Source organism: Meleagris gallopavo, chromosome 15, assembly GCF_905368555.1.
Source record: "Meleagris gallopavo chromosome 15, MGAL_WU_HG_1.1, whole genome shotgun sequence".
Taxonomy (NCBI): domain Eukaryota; kingdom Metazoa; phylum Chordata; class Aves; order Galliformes; family Phasianidae; genus Meleagris; species Meleagris gallopavo.
This window is the reverse complement of record NC_139418.1, coordinates 3,268,686-3,291,038: the sequence shown is the minus strand read 5'-3', so window position 1 is coordinate 3,291,038 and position 22,353 is coordinate 3,268,686. Positions and strand designations below refer to the sequence as shown.

General features: G+C 46.4%; 1 protein-coding gene across 6 annotated transcripts in view; it reads left to right on the top strand.

Annotated features, from left to right (window-relative positions):
* Positions 1-22,353, top strand: part of LOC100551480 (A-type potassium channel modulatory protein KCNIP1) — a 371,266-nt gene that overhangs the window by 185,325 nt on the left and 163,588 nt on the right. The window contains exon 1 of one of the 6 annotated variants that reach the window (XM_085236510.1): positions 1,093-1,247. The exons of the other annotated variants lie outside the window; for them this stretch is intronic. Coding sequence (XP_085092636.1) covers positions 1,187-1,247 — 61 coding nt within the window. The 5' untranslated portion in view covers positions 1,093-1,186. Of the gene's footprint in view, positions 1-1,092; positions 1,248-22,353 lie in introns of those variants that run through there. 6 annotated transcript variants of the gene reach the window in all.

Genomic DNA, 22,353 nt, shown 5'->3' with positions numbered 1-22,353 from the left:
GCTCTGGAAGATGGATTTGATGAAATTGTTCTCTTAAGTTAGAGGAAAGCTGAAGAAACCTGTTGTGGTGCTTTGGTCTCCAGTGTGTAAATGAGGTTCTTCAGATAAAAGCAGTGTTTGCGCAGATGCTGCCTTAATTGAAGTCCCTGTGAGCAAACAACAAATTAATTCTGCCTTCCTGACTTTAACTCCTTCTGTGCCTCAGCACTTGTCGTTTCCACCTGCCAAGAAAAATAACAAGGTGCGCCATGGATATGTTGAAATATGAACTGAAGAAAGCAGAGAGACTTATCCAACATCCTTTGAGCCATCAAATGTTCACAGGGTTTTGTTCATCACTTTGCAGCTTTCATGTCCCCAGAAAGAATGCATAAATACTTGTAGGAAAATAAGTTACTATAACAGTCTCATAAATGCCTCTGCTGTGTGAGTGAGCACTCAGGGGCTCAGGGTTGTAGTGATATTTTTTACCCATGTTACGCTTTATTTTCCCCCTGACTTTTATGCTCGAGATGAACGTTAGGGATTGCAGTTTCCTACCTTTCTGTCAGCCTCCTGATGAGCAGGAGCACGCAGTCCGGGCAGCTGGGGATTTGACGGCTCAGAAGCTCTCGTTTCTCACTCAGAAGATTCCCATTCATTCGGGATTGGTGCTGTGCCCACAGCCCTGGCACCCCCCCGTGCCCCTCACCGTGCCTCGGACGCCAGCTTAGCATTCACTGGGAGCGATGCTCCCCCTGTAGACCTCCAGGCTGCTGGTTGGAGCCATCAGGGAAGGGGAGGAAGAATTACCCTGCGTGTTTGTGTGGCTGTGCTCCAGTAAATATTTTGATGCATCTGCTGCCAGCTCTGGTCTAAAGGAATCTACCTAGCATTTAAATTTTGATGGGGAGCTGCTCTGAATAATAACAGTGCAGCCGGCTGTGAGTCAGTGCATGTGTGTTGACTAAAAAAAAAAAAAAGCCCTCCAAGCTTAACGCTTGCTGTACGCTGAGCTGCAGTGCTTCGCTTTTCCCTCCTCCTTTCTTCTCTTCTTTCTTTTCTTGACTTCCTCTGTTTCGTTTTGTTCTCGTGAGCATTTCACGTAGATTTTGTGCACTGGCGGTGGGAGGGAGGGGAGTGAGAAGGATCAAAACCAGCCCAGCCAAAATAAATCCTCCACGAAAACTCAGGAGTAGCGTTTGCAATGGGCGCTGTGATGGGTACGTTCTCCTCTCTACAAACGAAACAAAGAAGACCATCAAAAGGTAAGATCTGCTTTGCTTTTCCTGTCCCTTCTGTGTGTTTGCTGCGATGAAAATTAGTATTAGGAAGGGAGGAGAAAATGAACATGTGCCACTTGCAAGTAAGCCAGCAGTGTTTATGTGAGTTGTAATTTGCAGAGGAGAGGAGAGTGGGATGTGAGGTGGTGGAGGAAACGTGTGGGCACGAGGAAATTGCTGTGGAGGGGCTTTGGAGGAGAGAACCATCTGAAATCTTGTAATCCTTCGTACAGGCATGGATGAGGAGGAGAAACTCAGTGGCTCCATATGCAGAGCTCTTGCAGAAGGGACCTGTTTATTCCCAAATCCCATGCTCTGTAAATCCACCGAGGAGGGAATAAAACGTAGATGCACAGCAAATTCTTCCCAATTCCTTGTGGTGTCTTTCTCAGAAAGTATTGTTAGAGGCAATGTTGTGTTTCAGTAATCCAACACCAAGTGTGCAGTGCTAATGATGTGTGTTTTATGAAGATTATCAAGAGGAAAAATATTAGGACATTTTTATAAGGAAAGAAAGAAGGGGAAGCTCATGGAAAAAAATAATAGAGAAAGCGAGCAGCAATTTTAATCCCTAAGATCCCTTAAATCCATTAATACTGGCTGCAAAATGCTGATTTTTCAGGAGGACTGTTTTGTACAGTATTTGCCTAGGCTCTGCTCAGTTTCTTGCAGGCTTAATTCAAAAATTCCGTGGTGCTGCTGAGCAGAAAGTTGAAAGCACTGCTGGGGGCACATTGGTACAATACAGAATGAGTATTGTTTAGAGAGCACCAGAAAGAAAACATTGAAACTTTGGCAAGACTGTCTGCTACTTGGGAATATTCTCTTCCAGAACCTCTGCATTTAGCAGTATATCAGTATTTCTAGGATCAGTCTCTATTTCCACTTGATCTGTTGCTCACTCATACGCATGCTTTTGAATTGAAAGTTGGTGTGGATTTTCTAGCAATTCAAAGGAAAAAAATATCATCTTTGGAAGTACAGAACTTCAAGTACTTGCTGTAAAGAGAAAAATGGGAAGGACTGTGGAAAGTGTTTAATTGTGCAAGTTTGTAAGCAAGTGTAAAATCTGGTGTTCCTGATCCAAGACAAGTTGTTGACCTGGTAGGGTAAAATTTTATGATAATGTGTGCGTATGCATGGTTTGCAGTTGGTCTTTTTGTGTTAATCATAATACAGCTGTACTTATATGACTGTCTGGGATGTGTGATACTCGTTATGGTACGAGCAGAACTGTCTGACCATTGAGACCCTGAATCACACATGGAGCAGAGTGGTGCTGGGCACTGCCAGGTGGCACTGGTTGTGGTGGCAGTAGGCAGGGTCCCATTCACCTGCTAGAAGTCTGAAGGCTGTGTCTGATTTGCATTAGGGGTAGATCATTTTTGGCTGAATGTCTGTTCTCCACTATATTGCTGTCTTCCTATTGGCTCCATTCCCTAAAGGACGGAAGAAATTGCTTTGTTGGAATTCACAAGCAGTAAAAATGCAGCGTCTGGTCACACGTTTTACCATCTAAAGTGGGATTCAATCTTGCTGATGCCTGCTGCTGGCTTTGGTTGTTCAGCTATATTTATTAAATCTTGTGCTCCCAGAGTTATCTTCTCTTGGCTCTGATGTGTTATCCAAGTGTTGCTGTCAATTAGTAGGGTACTCAGTTGGAGAGAGTAAGTTGGAAGAAATACCTTTGATTTTCTTGGATATTTCCAACGCCAGCGAGGGATGTCATACCTTTAGGCAACTGTTAACATGGCAGGAAGGAGCAGTGTGTACCACTGCTGTTGGTTTGGCTGACTTCAGCCCGTGGCAAATGTTCCTCGAGCAGTACTCCAAGGATCCCACCTCATCTTTGCAGTCTGGCAGAGCTCTCACAGCACTGAGCAGAGGACAAGGTGCACGTTTGGCTCTGCCAAAAGTTCTGCCTTCGTGGCTGTGAGGCACACTGCCTGTGGCACCCAGGTTAGCTGTTCCATTTGGTAGCATTGTCTTCTATTGAGTGAAGTGCTTGTGATCTGTTTCATTATTAGATTCTTTATTATCTCCTGTTTGGTTTTTTGTATTTCTGTGTGTTTATTTGAGTATTTCAGGATCAATATAAAAGCTAAGTCAAAGCTAAGTCCTGCCAGAACAGGAGCTTGAATAAATAGTAATGGGTCTAGATCCACAGCTCTGTGAATACGCTGTAATCTTGCTAACTGCGTGCTCTTCCAAGACAATTTTTCCAAGACAATTTTTCCAAGACAAAATTGGAAGACAATTTGTACAGCCTTGTCTTGCCAAGCAGCTTATACACAGCTGCTTTGGTGTAATAAACTATAAGCAAAATCTGTACAAGTATCTTGTTTTGAGAATAGGTAAAATAAGCAGGCAGTGCCTAATGCCAGGATTTTCCTATCCATAAGTAAGGAGGTAGATGGTGACAGAGAGGGCTGAAGAGCCCGGTGCTGAGCCCTTCATGGCCTGGTGCAGAAGATGTGGCTTGTATTTCTGCACCTCATATGAAGCCAGAAGCTGCCTTAAAGTGCAGAGCAGTGGTCTGTCAGGTGTAGGACCTTTTCCCTGGGAGTGAGCAATGCTGTTTGTAGGAGAGATCACACTTTTGGCTTAAGTGTGAGTGCCTAGTGCAGTGTAACCTGGTGTTTTGTCTAGGCAGGTTGTGAGCCATGCAGCCTCTGCTTTGGGATAACAGTTCCTGTTTCCTAGATTTGTGTTCCTAGCAGCAAAGCTTTCCCTGGTCTCTGGCATGACTCTAGTTAGTCAGTGAGTGAGCCATTGGCTTCTGTGGTGATGTAGGGTAGTTCCATAGGTTGTTTGTACATTTCATTACAAATTATTTCCTCCGATTTCCTGAATTGATGGCATTTTAATTTCATTCCCTGTTGGGTTTCCTCTTGCCTGCTTCCTTCAGCTTGATGGGCTTGCCAAAGAAAAGGTGGCACCTCACCATTCCTGCCCTTACATCAGCAAAGCTTCTCAGCCATCCTAGGGAGCCAGTGGGGACAAACTGGCCTGAGCCAACAGCATGTCCTCACTGCTGGGCTAACTGCTGTCACCTTCCCAGCACACAGAAAAAAGGGTCTGGAGGCCACGGGGATGGTAAGAACCACTGGGAGCTCAGTGCATCAAGCACCAGTGAAGCCAAGAGGAGCACCCGGCTCTCTCTTAGCACGTGAGCAGTTAGCACTGGATGCAAGACGAAGGCAGACTTGAGAATTTCAAGTTGCTTGTATATCCTCCAGCAAACATAAGCAATAAAATGGTAAATGAGTTAGGGGGGAAAAAATGAAAACAACGCTAAAAAGGCAGAGGGCCAGCACAGCAGATAACGCACAGCACAAATACATCTCTGTTTTCAACTCACTGCTGAAATACAGATTTCTCATGTGTTTTTACAGTCTGCAGCCAATCAGGACCAAATCTGTGGCTAGAATCAGCCATTTCCATATTTGTCATGGAAACGTTCAGATCAGCAGATTTGTTCACCAGGGTGGATTTCTTGTTTTGGCTGCGTTCTGTACTCCCTGCGTGCAGTAGGGATGTTTACGCTGCGTTTTGTGGGAAATTCAATTCCAGTAGAAGAGAAAGGTCGAGGAGTAAGACAATCAACTGTGTTTGCTCTATCTTTTCTCTCTCCCACCTCCAGTGAAAGTGAAATATAACTCAAATATTTCCATTACCTGTGTCTTGTTGGCCTTGAAGCTGCAAGCCCCAGCTCTTACTCTGGCTACACCAGCAGAAGGTACAACTTCAGGCTGGGAATTGCAGTTTACTGAATGCAAGTAACTGTATTTTGATCCAGTGTCACCCAAGCCCAAACTATCAATAGGACCCTGACATAGCTGTTTAATTTTGCAAGAGCTAACAGTATGAATTCACTTGGCTTAAAACATCAGTAATTAGTTTTGAAGTAAATTTTGCTTTGAAATGGCTCATTGTCCAAAGGCATCGGATTCTTGTGTCTCACCAGCCGTATTTTCAAGTGCATGACTTACCAGAAAACCACTATGTGATACTTGATGGGTCAGTCTTAATAAGGCAGTGCTAACACTGTCTCAGAACAGTGCATTGGTGCCTGCTTTAGAACAACCTGTTCTTTTGCTCAGAGGTGCTCAGAGGTGTTGCAGGGGGTTTGTTTTGTTCAGTGCTACACCTGTAGAGCAGAGGTGATGGATTTGGGCAAGGGAGCTGCCCTGGCATCCACTTTGCCTACTATCTTTACAAAGTAAAATTTTTTAAGCTGTTTTGGTGCAGCTTTATTCTCAATGAGCCTTTGAAATTCATCTGGGAGGAGCAACAGACTTTCCTTTATCCCTCGGTGATCTGTTCAGGGTTGGCAGAAAATGGGAGGTTTGACAGGAACAGCTTTTTCCAGGGAACTGCCTTTGTGATGGACATCTACAGTAGCACTGTGTAACAAAGCTGGTTGATGTCATCATTCAGAAATGATATGGAAAAATCCTGCTGACCAATATGTGCTCATCAGTATATGCTGCTTTGGCTGTGTGAAACGTTGTGGTATCTCCCAGGTGCAAAGAGTGCAAGGAGGTCCTTGGCACTGCTGTCACCCAGTATCCCTGGGATGCCTGTTAGGTGACATGGAAGCATGGGAACTGCTTGCAGCCCACGTTTCCACATCTGTGTCATGTCAGATCAAGTGTGACTGAGAGTTTTTCTTGGAGATTGGGAGCCAGAGCCATAGGCAGAGACTTGCAGACCTACGGCTACTTCTTGTCCCTGCTCCCCCATCATTCAGCCCAAGTGTATTTTGCTCCCATGTGGTAGCTTGCTCTATTTGCCTTCCCTTGCTCTTGCTTTGTTTCCTGCTTGCTTCCCTGTAAATTCAGCTCCTGCCAGTGAGGGAAAGTGATCTCAAATAGCTGGTCTTAAGAGCAAATAGCACTGATTAAATTAAAATAAGCCGTGCATGTCCCTGATTGCTTCCCACGCACGTACAGCGCCTGCATGAACTGCTGTAGTCAGACCCAGAAAGTAAAATGGATGGGGGAAAGTCTATCCTGTAGCACACTGCATATTACAACGCATTAGCATCCAAGGTGTGTGTGTATTCCCTGCTCCTGGCACAGCTCCTTGTGGCTCTTGCTCTGCAGCCTGTGCACACACGGCCATGAAGTCCCACCACAGCTGAACAGAGCCTTTGGCTTTGTGTGTTCAGAGGCTGCAGTGCTTTGAAGTTTTTGTTCTACAGTAATCCACAGGGGTGAAATGTTTTCAAAGCTGTAACATCCAGGCTTGGTGATCGTCCATCCTCTGTCCTCATCAGCAGTTCCAGTGTGAGTTGTGGGGTGCCTGTCTGGTGGCTGCAGTGAGCAGTGCCATGCACTTGGATTATTCTCAGATAAAATATTTGAAACTGTGACGTGAAAAGCTTTGAACATAATGTTTAATTTAGCACAGGTTTTGGCCAAGCCCCAGCTTCACAGCAGCTAATGTCACTGCATTTTAAAATATTCCTCTTCGTACTTATTTAAGCTTTTTTTCAAACCCTGAAGGTTTACAATTTTATTTTTTTCCAAAATGAAGTGAAATATTTTTTGAGTGTAAACATTTTATTGACCAAGGTTTCGGAACTCACAGAGCACTTTACTGGTGTGTGACTGGGTTGTAATGGTGCAGAGGCTGTGAGCAGCCCAAATGCTCACATGCTTCCTCCATTGCACTGAGGAAAGCCCTGGGTGCTTATATCTTTCTTACTAAAAATCACTGCACAGGGAACATAAAGGAACAATAACGCAGAAAGGCTCAATCCAATTCCTCAATCCAAACAGTGCTTTCTTGACATATTCCACACCCGTCACTCTACACACACCGGTGTTTGCTTTTCTCTTGCTCCAGGAAAACTCTCTTCTCCCATAGCTTGTTCTTCAGGTGGCAAATTGGCAAGCAGCCATAGTCAGATGTGACCCCAGGCTGCGTGTACCAGTGCCCCAGGGACTGGGACACCTCTCTGTGTGGGCCTGAGCCTCTGTGACAGGGCTTGTTCTTGTCTGGTATTCTTACACATGAGCTGACAGAGGGTATGATTTGCAGTGCTGCACATGCAAAGCTAACCAGAGTGCAGGCAGCTAGACAAATGGCTGCATCAGAACAGAGGGGAAATCCCATCTGGGTGCACGCTGGTCTGTGCTAGAGGATGGGCAGAAGTGAGGCGTGCAGTCCTGAGCCCCTTCCTCCACATGGGGTCAGCAAGCATGTTACATGCTGGGATGTAAAGCCAGCCTGAGGCTGCTTCTTCAGGTGCCTTTTCCTTTCTATGGCTTGGAGGCTTCAAAAAGGAGCTGTCCCAGTGGGATGCTGAGCCATTTGGAGTCTGGTAGCTGGCAGGAGGGAGGAACTGCAGCTGAGCTGCTGCCCTACACTCACGTCTGTGATAGAGCTCCAGGCTGCACGTGGCTCACCATAGACCATCAAGAAAACAAGCAATGTCTGATCAGTTGTTTTCTGGGCGATGCCAACAGCTGTAGCACTTTAAATGGCTTCATTTGCATTTTTTCTTTTAGCTAATGCTACTCTGTCTCCTCTCTCTGGTCTGACTGCTGATGGAAGTAATGTATGGAACATGGTTGAGAAGCTGACAGAGGTGTTCAAGAAACGTTCAGACATTGCAGTGAGGGACATGGTTTAGTGGGAAATACTGGTGGTAGGTGGATGGTTGGACAGGATGATCTTAGAGGTCTTTCCAACCGTGGTGATTCTATGATTCTCTCCCAGTCTGCTGGCTGGGGAGCACCATGGAGGAGAGAAGCAACCTGCTATCTGAAATAGCAGCAGCTTTGTCTGGAAATGCTCAAACTTGGAAACAATTTTGTCACATCTCTGCATTGTTTTTACCCAGACAGAGTCCCTTGAGAGTTATTACATGGAAATTATTCTTGTTGAGGGATTACCTGCTAGATCAAGGCTCTTAAACAATATCTGTCCTGCTTCAAACTGGACAGTTGATGACTGGGTGCTGCAGGGGTATGAAGTCCACAGCTCCTGCTCTGCTCCACCCTATATGCCGCTTCCAGCTCAGGCTCTGATCACTCCAACCTCTCCAACCCTCAGCTGCACCCTCCACCCCACTGCTCAGGCTCCAGCAGTGCCGGGGTTGCAGCCAAACCCATCGCCCTGGCAGAGCCAAGAGGCACAGGTGTAGCTCAGCGTCCTGGCTTTGATATCAGCATCCCTCATTGCTGCAGAACACGCTTCCACTTGCAGACCAGTGCCATAAAATGCTCAGCACAGTTTGTCATCGAGCCCTGCATTTATTGTTAAGGTGCTTGAATATTGAATGCATTTGCATACCTGGCAGTATTTTCCACCAGCAAGAACATTTCAAACTCTGCTGAATTCCTGAAAGAACAAGAAGGGACCTGCGAGCCCTCCATCACCTTCCCATGTCTCTGGGAAGGGTTGCTTCTCTGCAGAGCAGCCAAGCTGTGCCCATGTACCTAACGGCTGTGTTTCTCTCCTATTAGCTGGAATGTATATCTATCTGATCAAAGAGCTTTGTCTCCCTATAGATTAAATCTGTGAGGATGGCTGACTGGGGGATGCTGCTGCAAGAGGAGCAGCTCAGCCTGGGCTGGGTGAGGATGTTCTGGTGCCAAACTGTGGTGCTCAGCTGCAGCAGCATGCTGTGCTTTTGTGTGCAGTCATTGCTACATCCGCACAGCTTTGCTGTCTCAATTGCTTGTCATTTGCCTGTGGTTTAATTTTGCTGTATTTTGTTAAATTCTGAGTTAGCTCCCCAACAGGATGAGATTTTGGGAGCTGGGAGGTCGAAGCTAAGGTACTGCCTTGTTCTGTGGGGCTGTCAGTGCAGAGGCAAACTGCAAGGCACCCCAAGCAGCTGAGGAGCACATGGGCTGTCGGCAGCTGGGATGTTCAGCTTGGGGGGCCAGCAGCTCAGGGTGCCCCATGGCTCTTGGCAGTGGGCAAGGGCTGTCATAAACAGCTGCACAGCACAGCTTTACCTAGATGAGCTGCTTCTGTTGAGCAGCACTCCTGGTCTCTTCGCAGAGTGGGCAGGGAAAGTTTGTTTCCTATGCCAAGGCGAGGAGTAGGATTCTTCCCAGCAGTTTGGAAGGACTGATTTCACCTGCACCCATTGGGTTTAAGGAATCTTCTTCTGCATATGTGGACAGAAGAGGATGAAGTGGGTTTTTTTTTGTCGTTGAAAGAGGTCAGGACAGCTCACTCCTGTATTACTGGTAAGTTAAATAACTTAGCAGTGTCACAGATTAGCTGTCTCCATCTCCACCAGGCAAATGAGGTAAGGGCATGTGATGTTCTGTACCAGGTCAGGAGAAATACGGGGGATCTCCCAAAGGACAGGTGAGACTTCTGTACTGGTGGCTGGAAAGATGCCCCTCCTGCACTGAGGGGTGTTTCCTCCAGTGACATGGTGAGAGCAGGAACAGCTGTGGACAGCAGAGGTAGGGCAGGAGTATTTGTGGCCATCAAGAAGTGGGAATATATGAGCGTGTCCTTTGGCTGGTGTGGGAATAGAGAGAGGAAATTGGGAAGCTGCAGGGCTGGGCATGTGTGAGTGGAGATCAGCATCACCTTCCTGAGAGCTGTTATTTACCATGAAACATTCTGCAGAGTCAACAGAGCTCAGCTGTAAGTGCTCTAATAATTACAGTACTTTGAAATCTCCCTGCATTTTGAAATGTCTCTTTGGTCCGATTCAGAGCAGTGCACCCTAAGTCAAAGTGAAGTTACCTCAAGCTAAGTGACAGGGAGAACTAACACATGTATTTCTGTTCTCCTCTTTCCCTATCCCCTGATTCTCTGAATCCAGCCTTGCAGTCTTGTTTGGGATTTTAACCCATTTGCTGCTGTGTGCGATGGTATGAGGAGCAGTGCAGGTGCTGGTCTGTGCAGAATGGGGCACTAGGGTGTAAACTTCACATCCATGTTAATGGGGTGGTGGGTTCTGGGTTTGGTGCCCAGAGAATAACACATTTGTTATTATAACTGAATATTTATGGTGTTACTAAGAAAGTCTCCAACTGATTTGCATTTCACGGTCGACGTAAATGTGGAAAAACTGCCAAAATTGTCTCCTTCCCTCCTCTGTTTTCACTGTAGGCATTCCAGAAAAGGGAGCAAAATGTTTTTCCCTTGCTGTTTGCTTTTTACTTTCATGCATATGCGTTTCTGGGACACGGACTCGTGGAGCATGCAGGAGATGCGCATGCTTGGAGTCTCTGTAGGCTCACAGAGCTTTGAAGCAGACAACCTAAAGCATTAGTATAAGTGAGATACTTGCAGAATTAAAGAGAATTTAGTGGAACAACTCTGGAGGAGTTTTTTGATTCCTGTAAATAAGCTGTCTCAAAATCAGAGATGAGTTTTCCCTGGCTCTCTGCTTCCATCTTAGTTACAGAGCTGTTCATTGGACTGAAATGGGAGGGAAGATAGGTACAGAATGAAAATGCTGGCAGACGTGAGGAACATCACTGGTGTTGCTGTTTTCTGTTGACATTCAGTGTAAGGCAGTTTGCTGTTGACATCAGTTTACAGAAGGGGGATCTCTGTGAGCAGCCTTGAGTGCTAAACCTGCTGTCCCTTGGTGCTGATGGGGAGCACTAGAAATAAACTGGGCAGCTTAATTTCTGCAGTGCTCTAATTAGTCACCTTAACATCACCATAAAACAGAAACGGAGACTTGTTCAATCCTGCCCCCAAAATCTCCTTGTTTCCCTGTTGGAGCATATGTAGGATACTCCATTCCAGCATCTCGTGCTGGCACACATCTTGTTTTCCCTAAGCCTCGGCTTCTAAACTTCAGCAAGCAGATGAAAAATGTGAGACTGCCTTTTGCAGAATCCGCTCAGTGTAGGAGGGCAGCTTGACGGCACGGAGCGATTGCCCAGTAAAATGCCAGCTCTGATGGTGCTGGATTCAGGCTGAGAAGTTTGGGGCTGGTGATTCTCCACCCACTTTCATTTCACCTGCACTTGTACACTTGGTGTTGCAGGCAGGCAGAGACAATTCACACGCAGGTTAATTCACTAACTTACAGGCTCTCGGCTCCCCTTGGTGACAATAACCTACTTCAAGGAGTGGAAGCTGCTCAGGCTGCAGCAGTGCAGTGTCCCACCAGGCGATGGGAGCTGGGGCTGTTTCCACCTCCCTGGGATCCATTCTTCGGGGATGGTGCAGAAGCACTGGCAGGAAAGCACGGAGGAGAACGTAAAGCAGCACATGTGGCAGGCTGTATTTGGAGGAAGTCTGTTTTGGCAACTGACAGGCAAATTGCAGATCACTAACAGCCACGAGCTGGATGGGTTGTTAGCTCCAGCACCAGAGATGCTCAGAGTGAAGCCCTGTTGGTGTTCCTGGCCCAGCTCAGCTCCTCCCTGCTGTTGGGTGCTCCTGGGAAGCTGTGTGTGCTGCACCACATGGTTCTCTGACAGAGAGAGGTTGCTGAATTTATACAGTTTGTGAAGTCAGAAGTTGCTGGTGTTGTTGGAAAAAGATCTTGTCTGTTTGTAATGCAGCCTTTACAGATAGGTAATAGGTTTTCCTTCTTTTTTTTCTGTTATAATTTTAAGCAGGTATGGCAACAAGTAGAGTGATTGCTAGGGAGAAAATCTGTAGCTAGAAAGCTTCACAAGTCCTGTCCCTGTGTGTTCTGCTTCTTCATTTCATCTTTTGCAATAAGCTGATTAGATTTGCCTGGGCTCAAGCCAGTAAGCCTTTCGGAGTGGAAGGCTCAGTTTAAGCCCTCAAAAAGAAGTCTGAAGTCCAGTCCCAGGCCTCACTTGGCAGGGTGGGCTGTCCTTACTTTCTGAGCTCTGGGGACAAGCTAAGGCAAGAAGATAAGGAATTAGGTTTTTGCCTTTTGCTAAAGGTGCTTTCCCTCCCTGGGTGACGTGCTGGAGCCCAGCTGCCTGGGGAGGTGGCTGACAGAAAGGGAAGAAGCTCCAGTTGGAGTTGTTTGTGGTTATCCTGGGGAGTGTGTGGGAGGGAAGGACCTGAGCAATGAAGGGCAATGGCAGTTTGTGGCGAGAGGAGGATCTGCATCTCTGAACACTAGCGTGCAGCTAAAGGCAGGAGCCCAGGTGTCTGGTTGCTGTGTGTGATGTTAGTCCCTTGCTAGGGCAGCCACCTTTGCCTCCCAAGCATTTGCACATGTTCATCATCTTAAATACAATCTAACAACAGATGCTACACAACTAGCTTAGCATTTTTATATGGATACAAGCAAATCACTTCAAGGAAGAAGGGGGACTTCATTTCTGTTTTAAAAAACTGGTATGACTTTTGGTATCAACATCATTTCTGTGTTTTTCTCCATTCTTAATTGAGGAAATAGCTATTTAGTAGCAACCTGTAAAAGGAAAACACAAATATAAACATATACAACTGGGCTGGAAGGCTGCTGTGGGGCTGGATTGCAGCTGGGGAGGAAAGCGACTGCTCTGATGGGTATCTCGGTTCTTCTCACCATTCACTTGGTGTTATTCTAAGCACTCTGTCTCATGTACCAGAAGTGAGGAGCTCGCTGGACAGCAGTGACTGATGTAGGCTGGGCTATTGTATTACTCTGTCTAAAGAAAAGATTTGGGTATTGGAAACCTTGAGGCCTATTATTATCTGGAGCCGTGCGAGATGGGACAGGTGGGGACCAGAGCTCAGGGCATGGCAGTCAGCTGTGTTGGTTTTCCATGCATGGTGACTGGGGCTGCAGCACGTAGTGCAGCACGTGTACAGCCCATCTCCAGCCTGGTGCCAGAACTTGCTCCCTGTAATCCAAGTTGCTCAGCTTTACTTGTTCTCTGTACACCACACTCAGTGCACAGCAATTAACCTAAAATGTTAAGGTTGAGATTCATGCTTATAGATCCTTACCTGCTGAACTTGATGCACCCATGTGTGCCACCCCAGCCCCCTCCCAGCACTGTCCTTTGCCATCTGGGAAGCAGTGCAGTCCCCTCAGCTCTTGAACTCAGGCACATCCTGCAGGCACCAAAGCTTTTTATGGCAAAATCACCAAGGATAAATTGTTTGGATGTTGTGGAAAGTGCCAGTGTTATGTTCCCATCCATGTAGACACAGGGGTTGTGCCATGGGCTGGCCAAGCTGCATGTGGGGGGTGGGCTGCTCCCATCACTGTGGCCAAGGCTTGCTGGCACAGGCCAGGTGGGGTCTGGTGGTTTCCCTGCAGGATTGGTGCACTGGGAGCTGCCCGAGGCATCCCTGGGGGCTTTTAATAAGCACTTAAGTACCTTCTGCTCTTCCAGCTACAAACCTGCTGTATTTGGAATAATGAAAGGGCCCTGGTGAGGAAGTTGCTCCCAATGCAGATTCTGCTGTTCTGCTGCCAAAGCCTTGGGCTGCCCTCCAGGTATTTCAGCACTGATTATTTTAATTGCTTCTTGATTTCAGTATCCTGCTCTTTTCTAAACCTTTCTTTTTCATTTTCTACGTTTTTCCTGCCATGTGATTCTCATTCATTTCTCCCTATCTGCACTCCCGATCCTCGCATTCTCAGGGCTTTTTTTACCCTTCCCACCTCTGTCCCTGCTGCAGGAGGTGAGTTCCTCTGCACTGCTGCCTCTGTGCTTGCCCTTACTTCCTTTGTGCAGCACTGTCCTTTGCCTTGTTCAGATGGCTCCTGACTTCACCTTTGTGCAGCTTTGGTTTCTCTCTCACTGCAGGAGCTCTGCTTTTTTAATAGGACTTCAGGTACCTAAAAGAACAGAAGCAATAATGAACTCAAGTGTAATTCCTCCTGCAAAGCCCTGTGGTGGTGATCTGTTGAGCAGCTTTACCTGCACTGTGTGCATGAAGCTCTGGGCCATGCAGGCAGAGTCAGCTGGGTGCCATCCCAGGGCCTTTGGAGCACTTCAACCTGACAGAGGTTGTGTGGTTTGTTGGGTGTCACGGCTTTGTGTTCCTGGGGCTGGATGTTATCCCCAGTGAGCTGCTTCCAAGCACATCTTTCTGACCCAAAACCATGATGGAAAAGCTTGGTGTTCCTGCTTTGTACCAGATTGGACAAACTAGTTCTCCATAAATATAATATACTCACTTGTGGCATTGGCATTTCCCATACGAATGATTAATTCCTTAATTTTACAGATTCTTAGATGCCTAACACAGCATTCTGAGTGTGAGAGACTTTGTCTATGATGTGTCTTGCTGAATTGGCTTGTGATGTGCAGAGATGGTTTAGGCTGAGAATTGTTGTGTGCTGCTCAGATCAGTTCATGCAATGTGAGGACACCGAGTGACAGCAAATGACAGCTGTGGGGTCACTGCATGACACTGCACATCTTACTGCTCTGCACATCAGCTGCTGCTTTCAGTGAGCATTTTGCACAGTAGGATGAAGCTGCAAGTATATGAGGAGTCTGAATGGGCTTTCTTAAATGCAGAGACAGTGGCATCCAGGTCAAGAATCGGAAACAGCTGGAGCCTGGGAAAGGCACAGCTGTATATTTTCTCCACTCCTGTGCTCTTTCTGAAGCATTTCTTAAACTCATTTTGGTCTATTAAATAAGTTCCTGTGTCATTTTTTCTTCTTTTGGGTGGGATTTCGGTGTCTTCTGCACAAGCAGTGCATGTATTTTGGCATACTCAAAATGTCAGCAACACTGCTGTCAGGGACAGCATGGGTAACACATGTGTACCTCTGAGCTCCCAAGTTGCTGTAAGTAATTGCAAGCAGTGTTTTGGCAAGGAACAGAATCACCGTATTCCCTTACAAATACATTTCTGTTGCTTGTTTCAAAACCATTACCTCTTAATATATTAGAGAGGTAACCTTCAGCGATGCGATTTCTAGGATGAATTTTGTGGTCTTTGATTTGAGCTCAAAGTGGTGAATTCTGCTGCTGCAAAGTTCCTGCCTGCTTCTACGTGCCTGTGTCTGCCTGCTGGGGCTTGAGCATGAGCTGGTGAAAAAGAGATGCATTAAGGCCATTTGCTGGCCCTTTGATGTGAAGCAGACTGTTGAGGGTTTGTCCAGCCCCAGTCTTCTCCAGAGTTAGTAAATGATCATCTCCAAAGCTCTTACAGCCTCAGCTGTGGGGCACAGCTTCTGAGAATGGCACTGCATACCTCTGAGAGGGGAAGGGCAAGGTGGGGAAGGCAAGAGGCTGCAGAGGAGGAGGTGACCTCACTGAGGCCCTGTGTCCTGGTGTGATGTGTCCTGCACAACCCACTGCCAGGGTCCTGGGTGAGCCAAGGGCAATGCCAGTCGTGTCCCTGCTGCAGCCCCTCTCCCTGTCTTGTCTCTGAGCCTGCTGCTTAGTGCTGGGTTCCTACTGGTAGCCTCGTGCTCCCAGGTAGTCCTGGACCCATAGCAGCAGTGCCAGCATGCTAGACAGGTAACAGGCTTAATGTAGTGAGCCTGCTGGGCTGCCTCTTACTGCAGCTCCATTAGAGAGGAGCATGATTTGTCAAAGTGATTCTTTTTGCCTTATTGATACGTGCTTCTAACCCAGTCACTGTGTGAATGTGAGTGTGAAATCTTTTTTCTTTTTTTCCCAAACACAGCAGGTACACTGCTCCCCTGCTGCTGTGTACAGCTGTAATCTGCAGCCTGGGAGCTCCTTGCTCCTGTTGAATGCTCTGGACAGGAATCACACAGCTTTGGGCATGAGGCAGAGGATGCAGGCAGCAATGTACCCCTCCTATGGCTGAGCTCGTGGCATGGCTGGGAGCTCTTGCTGCAGGAAGGTAGGGGTTACGTGTGAGCAACACCCACTTGATGCAAACACAGTGCTTAGTTAAAAGAATCACATCCTACGCAGTGGGGCAGAGATGCTTAAAGGCATGCTGATCTGCTGCATGTACACTTCCTAAATCAGCCATTGATTTACAGTGCAGAGTACACCCTGCCCTGACCACTGCAAGCCTGGGAGGTGCCATGACAACAGGGTGGGCACCGGGACTTGGGCAGCATGCATGAGGTCTGTTGTGGCTTTTAAATACAGGACAAAGGTTGGAAAAATACAGTGGGTGTTTGGGGAGCATGGGAAGAGCTCTCCTGCTGCCTGATTTGGGAAGGAGCTGTCTGCTGAGAAATGGGACAGCGGGGTGTTCCAGGAGTCCTCTGACGCGTGGAAACAAAAATAGATGTACTCATAGTGGGTAAAACATACTAAATCTGATTTTAGAAAAATAAACGCTGAAATGCCTTGTGACACAGTAGAAAAGAGCAGGGCAGAGAAGTCCTACAGCTCCACTCAGGTGTTCTCTCCCAGCCTGGTGCTTTCCCTGGAGCCTCCTGCCATGCTGCCCACACATGAGAATGGCCAGTGCTGGGCGGCTCTCATCTGCTAGTCAATGAGAGCAATAGGAGGAAGGCTTCCCAAAAATGTGGGCCACCTTCTTGAGTTTCTCTGTGGCGTAACCTCTTCTCAGTCCTTTATAAGAGCGTCCAGGTTGTACTCTCAGGAGGGATTCCTGACTTTCTGCAGTGCGACGTGGACATGTTTGGGTCAGGATATGGAGGTGTAACACGTGTCAGTCCTTGGCATGTGAAAAAGTACATTCTCTTGACTCAAGTGTTAATCCTACCTGGTGCAGGTGGGCTCCAGGCTGCATACCCCCACAGAGCAGGGCAGTACTGAGGAGGAATGCCATTGGCATGCTGGAAGCACATTGTGTCCTCTGCATTTTGCCCCCCAGCTTGTCCATTCCTGCCTGCAGGGCTCAGCCCTTTGCAGTAGGGTGTACCTCCATCACGGTTGATGCAAGGTTGGAGTGTTCTTTTGTGAGGTTTGTTCTGATATGTGATGAGAAATCTGCACTTTGCTGTGCAGTGTCTGAGAATGGGGTTTCTTATTCTTGTTTCAGAGTAAACCCAGAGCAGTTCCAGACAGGGACTGACACTGATTTCTGCAGCTCAGCAAAGCTGTGTGCTGGGTTTGTTACCTTCACACGGTGCTGGGCTATGCTGGGGGATGCTGTAGTGTTACAGAAGATCAAAACAGAGTTTGCATCACTTTTGCTGAAGCTGCCAAGTACTCAGCATTGTACAAACCAACTCCTAGCCTCCATGCTGAGCACCCAGTGACAAATGTGCAATTAGTGACTATTTCTGCAATTAGAGATTCACCTCTGCTCTGTTCCAGAAGAATGCTACCTACAGTTTGAGACCATATATTCCTCTTCTCCTCTCCTGCCTTCCTCTGTTACAGCTGCAATTTCATTCTCAAAGCTTTTCTGTCTCCTGTGAAGGGATAAAGCCGGGGTCCTGCCAAAGATCAATGCAGGATTACCCCTGACCCCCTGGCTCTGCACAGAAGCGTCTGCAGACAGCAGCCTTAATGGCTGTGGGAATGGATGGGAAAAGCAAAGCCTGATGCAGCTAAGCTGTGCGTGAATGTTAGGATGGATCTCCCTGTAGCTTCAGCTTTGTGTCTCTGGTTATGCTAAGGGGTGGCCCTGTGTGCCACAGTGCTGGCTCTTGCCCAAGGCCTGCACCACATCACAGCTGCTCTGGTGCACAGATTCAGGTTCCTTAGAACTTTCTCTAAACAAAGAGCAAATAGAAACATTTGAAATTTCTTTGCTCTCTGAAGCATGGTTTAGCTTGCTGGTCATAAAGAGGTAATTCGGAGCAATGCAGCGGTGGTAATCGCACCTCTGTCCTGAGCTGGAGAGCATTTAATAGATGGATAAGCCTGTAGAATGCCTTAGGAATGAGATAGGAAGCTGCTGCTAATGGAAAGCTAACTGTTTCACACAAGTCAAAGGAGAAAAATAATCATCACAGCAGAAAGTAGGATTCAGTCCCCACACTTCTACAGAAAGTCATCCGGTTGCTTTGTTTGCTGAATCAAATTTGTTTTAATTGTATTCCTGTTGGTCTGTTTCCCACTCCTGTGTGTTGTTTTTTGACTCTGTCATTACTAAATGGTGCTACTGTGTATGTATAGAAGGACTGGATCTGACCCCCTGAATCCAAAGTGGGTCCTTGTGTCAGCCCACGTGGATCACGCTGGGTAGCAGCCATCCGAGGCAGTAACAGCGTTCTGAAACAGAATATTGAAAGGATTTGCGTTGGATTACTAAAAAAAAATAAAATCCTAATTTTTAGGGCAGTTGATAAGGCTGTGATTGTGTCTCACTCTCCATAACTTTCATTATTACCGTTATTATTATGTTTCCCCATGCTTCATCTTAAATAATACTAATTTCAGCATAGAGATGATACGATGAGGTTCATGCTAGTGCAGCTTTAGGAGGAATTCTAATTATATTTAAATACCCGAGGCTAACAAACAGCTTGATTAGCATCAGCAGAGCCTGCTAGTGGTTGCTGGTTTGTACAGGGGGTTATAAATAGAGCTGGTTGGGCAGATACTTTAACACTCACTGATTTTGGAAGCCTGGAGAAGTGAGATTTGTACCTAGATGATGTGCAAACACAAGCAGACCACATATGGGTCCTTTTGTCTGGCAGACCTGTGATCTTGCTGCCCTCTGCTCATGGCTGGGTGTCCCGTGCCTCCAGCACAGGCTATGGGGCCAGGCTCAGCTCCACGTGCTCCTGGCTGTGGCTGCTTGTTAACTCAGAACTTGTGATACACTTGGTATGAAGATGTTATGATATGGTCATACACTGGCTGTTTTCAGCAGAATTTTCAAAAGTTTTCAAAAATCGCCTTTGCCAGGGAAGTTTGCATTTCATTTTAACAGGAGAAACATTATTCTATCCCATATTATTTAAACCAGAGAGCTACTCTCCCCTTTTCCCTTCTTCCTCTTTAGTTCATACCCAGAAGATGTTAATGGGGGAGGCCTGAGGTGTTTCCCAGTCTCCTCCTGCCCCAGTGATGCCATGCAGTGCTGTGTGCCCCACGGTGCTGGGGAGAACCTCTGGGCTGGCAGGATGGACAGGTGCCCATTGATGTTCTAAGGTAGTCTTTCAAAAATGGATCTCCATATGCATACTAGCAAATGTTTTTAGAGTTAAAAATCTTTTTTTTTTTTTTTTTAATTTAAAAATGCAGTATAATATGTTAGCAATTGTACTAGGGCTGATATCTAGCAGAATTAATAATTAACTATGGGCTTTCTGTGCTAGCACTGCAGAGAAACACTTCATAAGGACAAATACTGCTGATGCCAAAGGCTGCCGGTGTCAAAAATCCACACAGGAGATGAAAAGCATGTGGGAAATCCCCATCCTTGCAAACCCCTGGGGCTGCCTGGGAGACCTCCAGGCTATGTCTGCGATGTGATCAGCTGCATTCTATCTTGTTTGTGTAACATGGATGGGAAGGAGCAAGGGATTTTCTGTGTGGTGTATGAGACTGTGTGTCCTCAGTTCTCAATCAGAGCATCACAAATGGTGACAATGGACTCAGTGATGGCCTTGGCCTCTGTTTTCAAATTCAGAGGAGATTAAAATATATGCTATTTCATTATTTTAGCTATAGAAACAACCAGGTGCTTACAATAGAGCTGCTGTATTTCTTTACATATGCACAAATAGAACTTTCAGTCTGACCAGTAAGAAAATAAAGCTTGAATTCTTTTATATTTCAACTTTAGACTTGGGTGAGAAAATAAAAGTTATGGCATTACTCTCTGAATAAAAGATGCTCGTAATTTTAAAAGACACTGCAGTGCCCACAGTTTGAACCCAGCACTTCTGAGCAACAAATCAACAGTTTTACTGCTACAAAACCTTGGCTGTTAACAGAGCACCCACTCATTACTTAAAGGTACTGGTTCTAATCACCTGGGGATGTGGGTTAGTTTGGACATATCTTCTGCTCCTAGAGTCATGAGAACAGCCACCATGGCACCTCTGTAACTTTTCCTTTATTTTAACATGTAACCAACGGGAGCACTGAGTACAGGATCTTTTCTGCAATTGCTGCCTGCAGTTCCATCCCTGACATACTCTGTAACTCCTGCTTGGGGCAACAAAATGGGTGCTGAAGGAAACCTTTACACCAGGTCAGCTCAGCAGCACTGAGATACTGGCTGATGGATGGACTTAGGAAAGAAGCCATAGGCAAGCTCAGAATCAGCCCCTGGAAGCTCTGCTGTAACTCATGGCTTTTCCCATGGTGACATCAAAGCTTAATATTTGGAAAACTGTTTCCCAGTGGTTCCTCGGAGATATTCACGCACTCATTTACTCTGGGAAAAAACAGCAAGGCAGGTCTTTCCCTGCAGCTGTGCTGCCCTTGTGCCTCCCTGCGGCTTTGTCTTTTCAGAATGTGTCTGTCAAAAGTCAGCATGTGCTGCTTTGCTCTCATAACCATAAATAAGGCTGCTGGCATCAGAAAACCTTTTCCAAAGACTCCAATTAAAAAAAAAAAATTAAACCCTGGGAAGAAGGATCGTATCTGACTGACATTGATAATTTTTACTCCAAAAATCCTGCAGCTCGATGTTAGATATCGTTAATTTTTAGATTATGATAAAAAGCCCTGTGCTGCTTAGCTTTAGAGCATGTATAGAGCATCTTCCCTATTCTCTTCTGAAGCAAGTTTCTTGCATTGGCATCAATGGGGTAAAAATGAAAGTTTGGGCAATGAAATAACATCATAGCAGCTCTGTCAGCAAAGAGAACTCAGTGTGCAGCCAGTCACCCAGATGCCTGGGAATGACAGGGTGAGCTGCAATCAGCAGAGAGCAGAGATGCGAGTCGTGTTTAATCCCATCTGACTCTGCAGTTTAATGAGTTGGGTTGGGAGTGAGCTGTTGCATAAGGCTCCCAGAAACACTGCTGTTTTTACATTCCTGAATGGTATTTTGTATGGTGTGTGACTGATAAACAAGCTGTGGTCTGCGGGGTCAGCTGGGTGTGAATGCTTTGGTTGTTTATCCTCATATCGCTGCAGAACTTGAAAGCAACAACCAAATTTAGATAATAAATTGAAAGGACCCTATCAGCAGCAGATTTAGATCTAAATCGAGATTCCCACTCCTTTAAATGGGCTCTGCATCTGCGTTCCTTGAAAGTCAAAAGTTCTTTGTTTGTAGAAATGTTGTTTACAACCCCATTACACCTATCAGCTTGGCTCACGTTGGCATGGTGCAAGGTGCATCGCTGACTCTGGACCAGCGTGGCACTGCAGTGTGCTCTGCCCTGCCCCACTGCCCCAGCCTGGGCTCATGTACCCATGGGCACTTCATAACCCTGTCTGTTTTATTTTGCATGCCAGGAAACCTGGGAATTGCTCTTTAGAAAACACAAAATACTGTTGGGATTGGCTGCATCCATTCCACTGATGTCTTTCATAGTGGGTGTTTTTAAATGTAGACTTAAAGGCTTTTTGATCTCCTGTTTGAACACGGCTTTAGATACAAACTGCCTTTCTAGTTCAAACTCATTCTGTGTATGGCATCTGGTAGGTATTACCCATTCAGACTTGTATTTGAATGTGAGGTGCTAATTTCAGAGAAGTGTCTGTCACTTGAATGTAAAGTGTGCAGCTGCAAAAGCCCCCAAATGATTATTACCTCCAAGTGGCAGCTGTTTGGTTCTTTTCCTTTTTTTATCCCCGCTGTATTTGTCTGAATACCCTGCTATGACTCACTTCCCTCCCTCCAGCTGCCAGAAAGGTAGATGTTTAGATCAGCTTTTCCTCGAGGGCCCAGTTACAGTCAATGGGGAGCGATATGTCTCTCCAAAGGACAATCTATGTGTCAAAAGGGAATGTGATGAATTGCTTATTGCTCTTCACTGACTCTTCTTGAGACACACTGCGTAAATTTTTGGTGAGCAAAATAGGAGAAATGAATCCCAAAGAAAAAAACTGAAGTGACAGAGGATGGTTGTGGCCCCAGTCTGTGCTACAGGTGGCCAGAAAGCATGGAGTTGCATCTCCCCAGTACCTAAGGGAGCTCTTGTGCTTCTTACTAATACGTGACCATTGCTTTTATTTATTTCCCCGTTTGAAAGCAGCAGTTAACGTTAGGCTTCAGAGCCCTTCTTTTGTGGCCAGCACAGAAGCAATCTATTCTGGAGCTCCTGAGGACACAGTGATTAAAATCAAAACAATTTGCTGTAGGACAGGTGGAATAGGATCCTGTGTTTGGGAGCTGGGCAGCTTCCCTGTGAGCTCTATGGCTGTGTGCCGTGCTGGCAGGCTGCTCT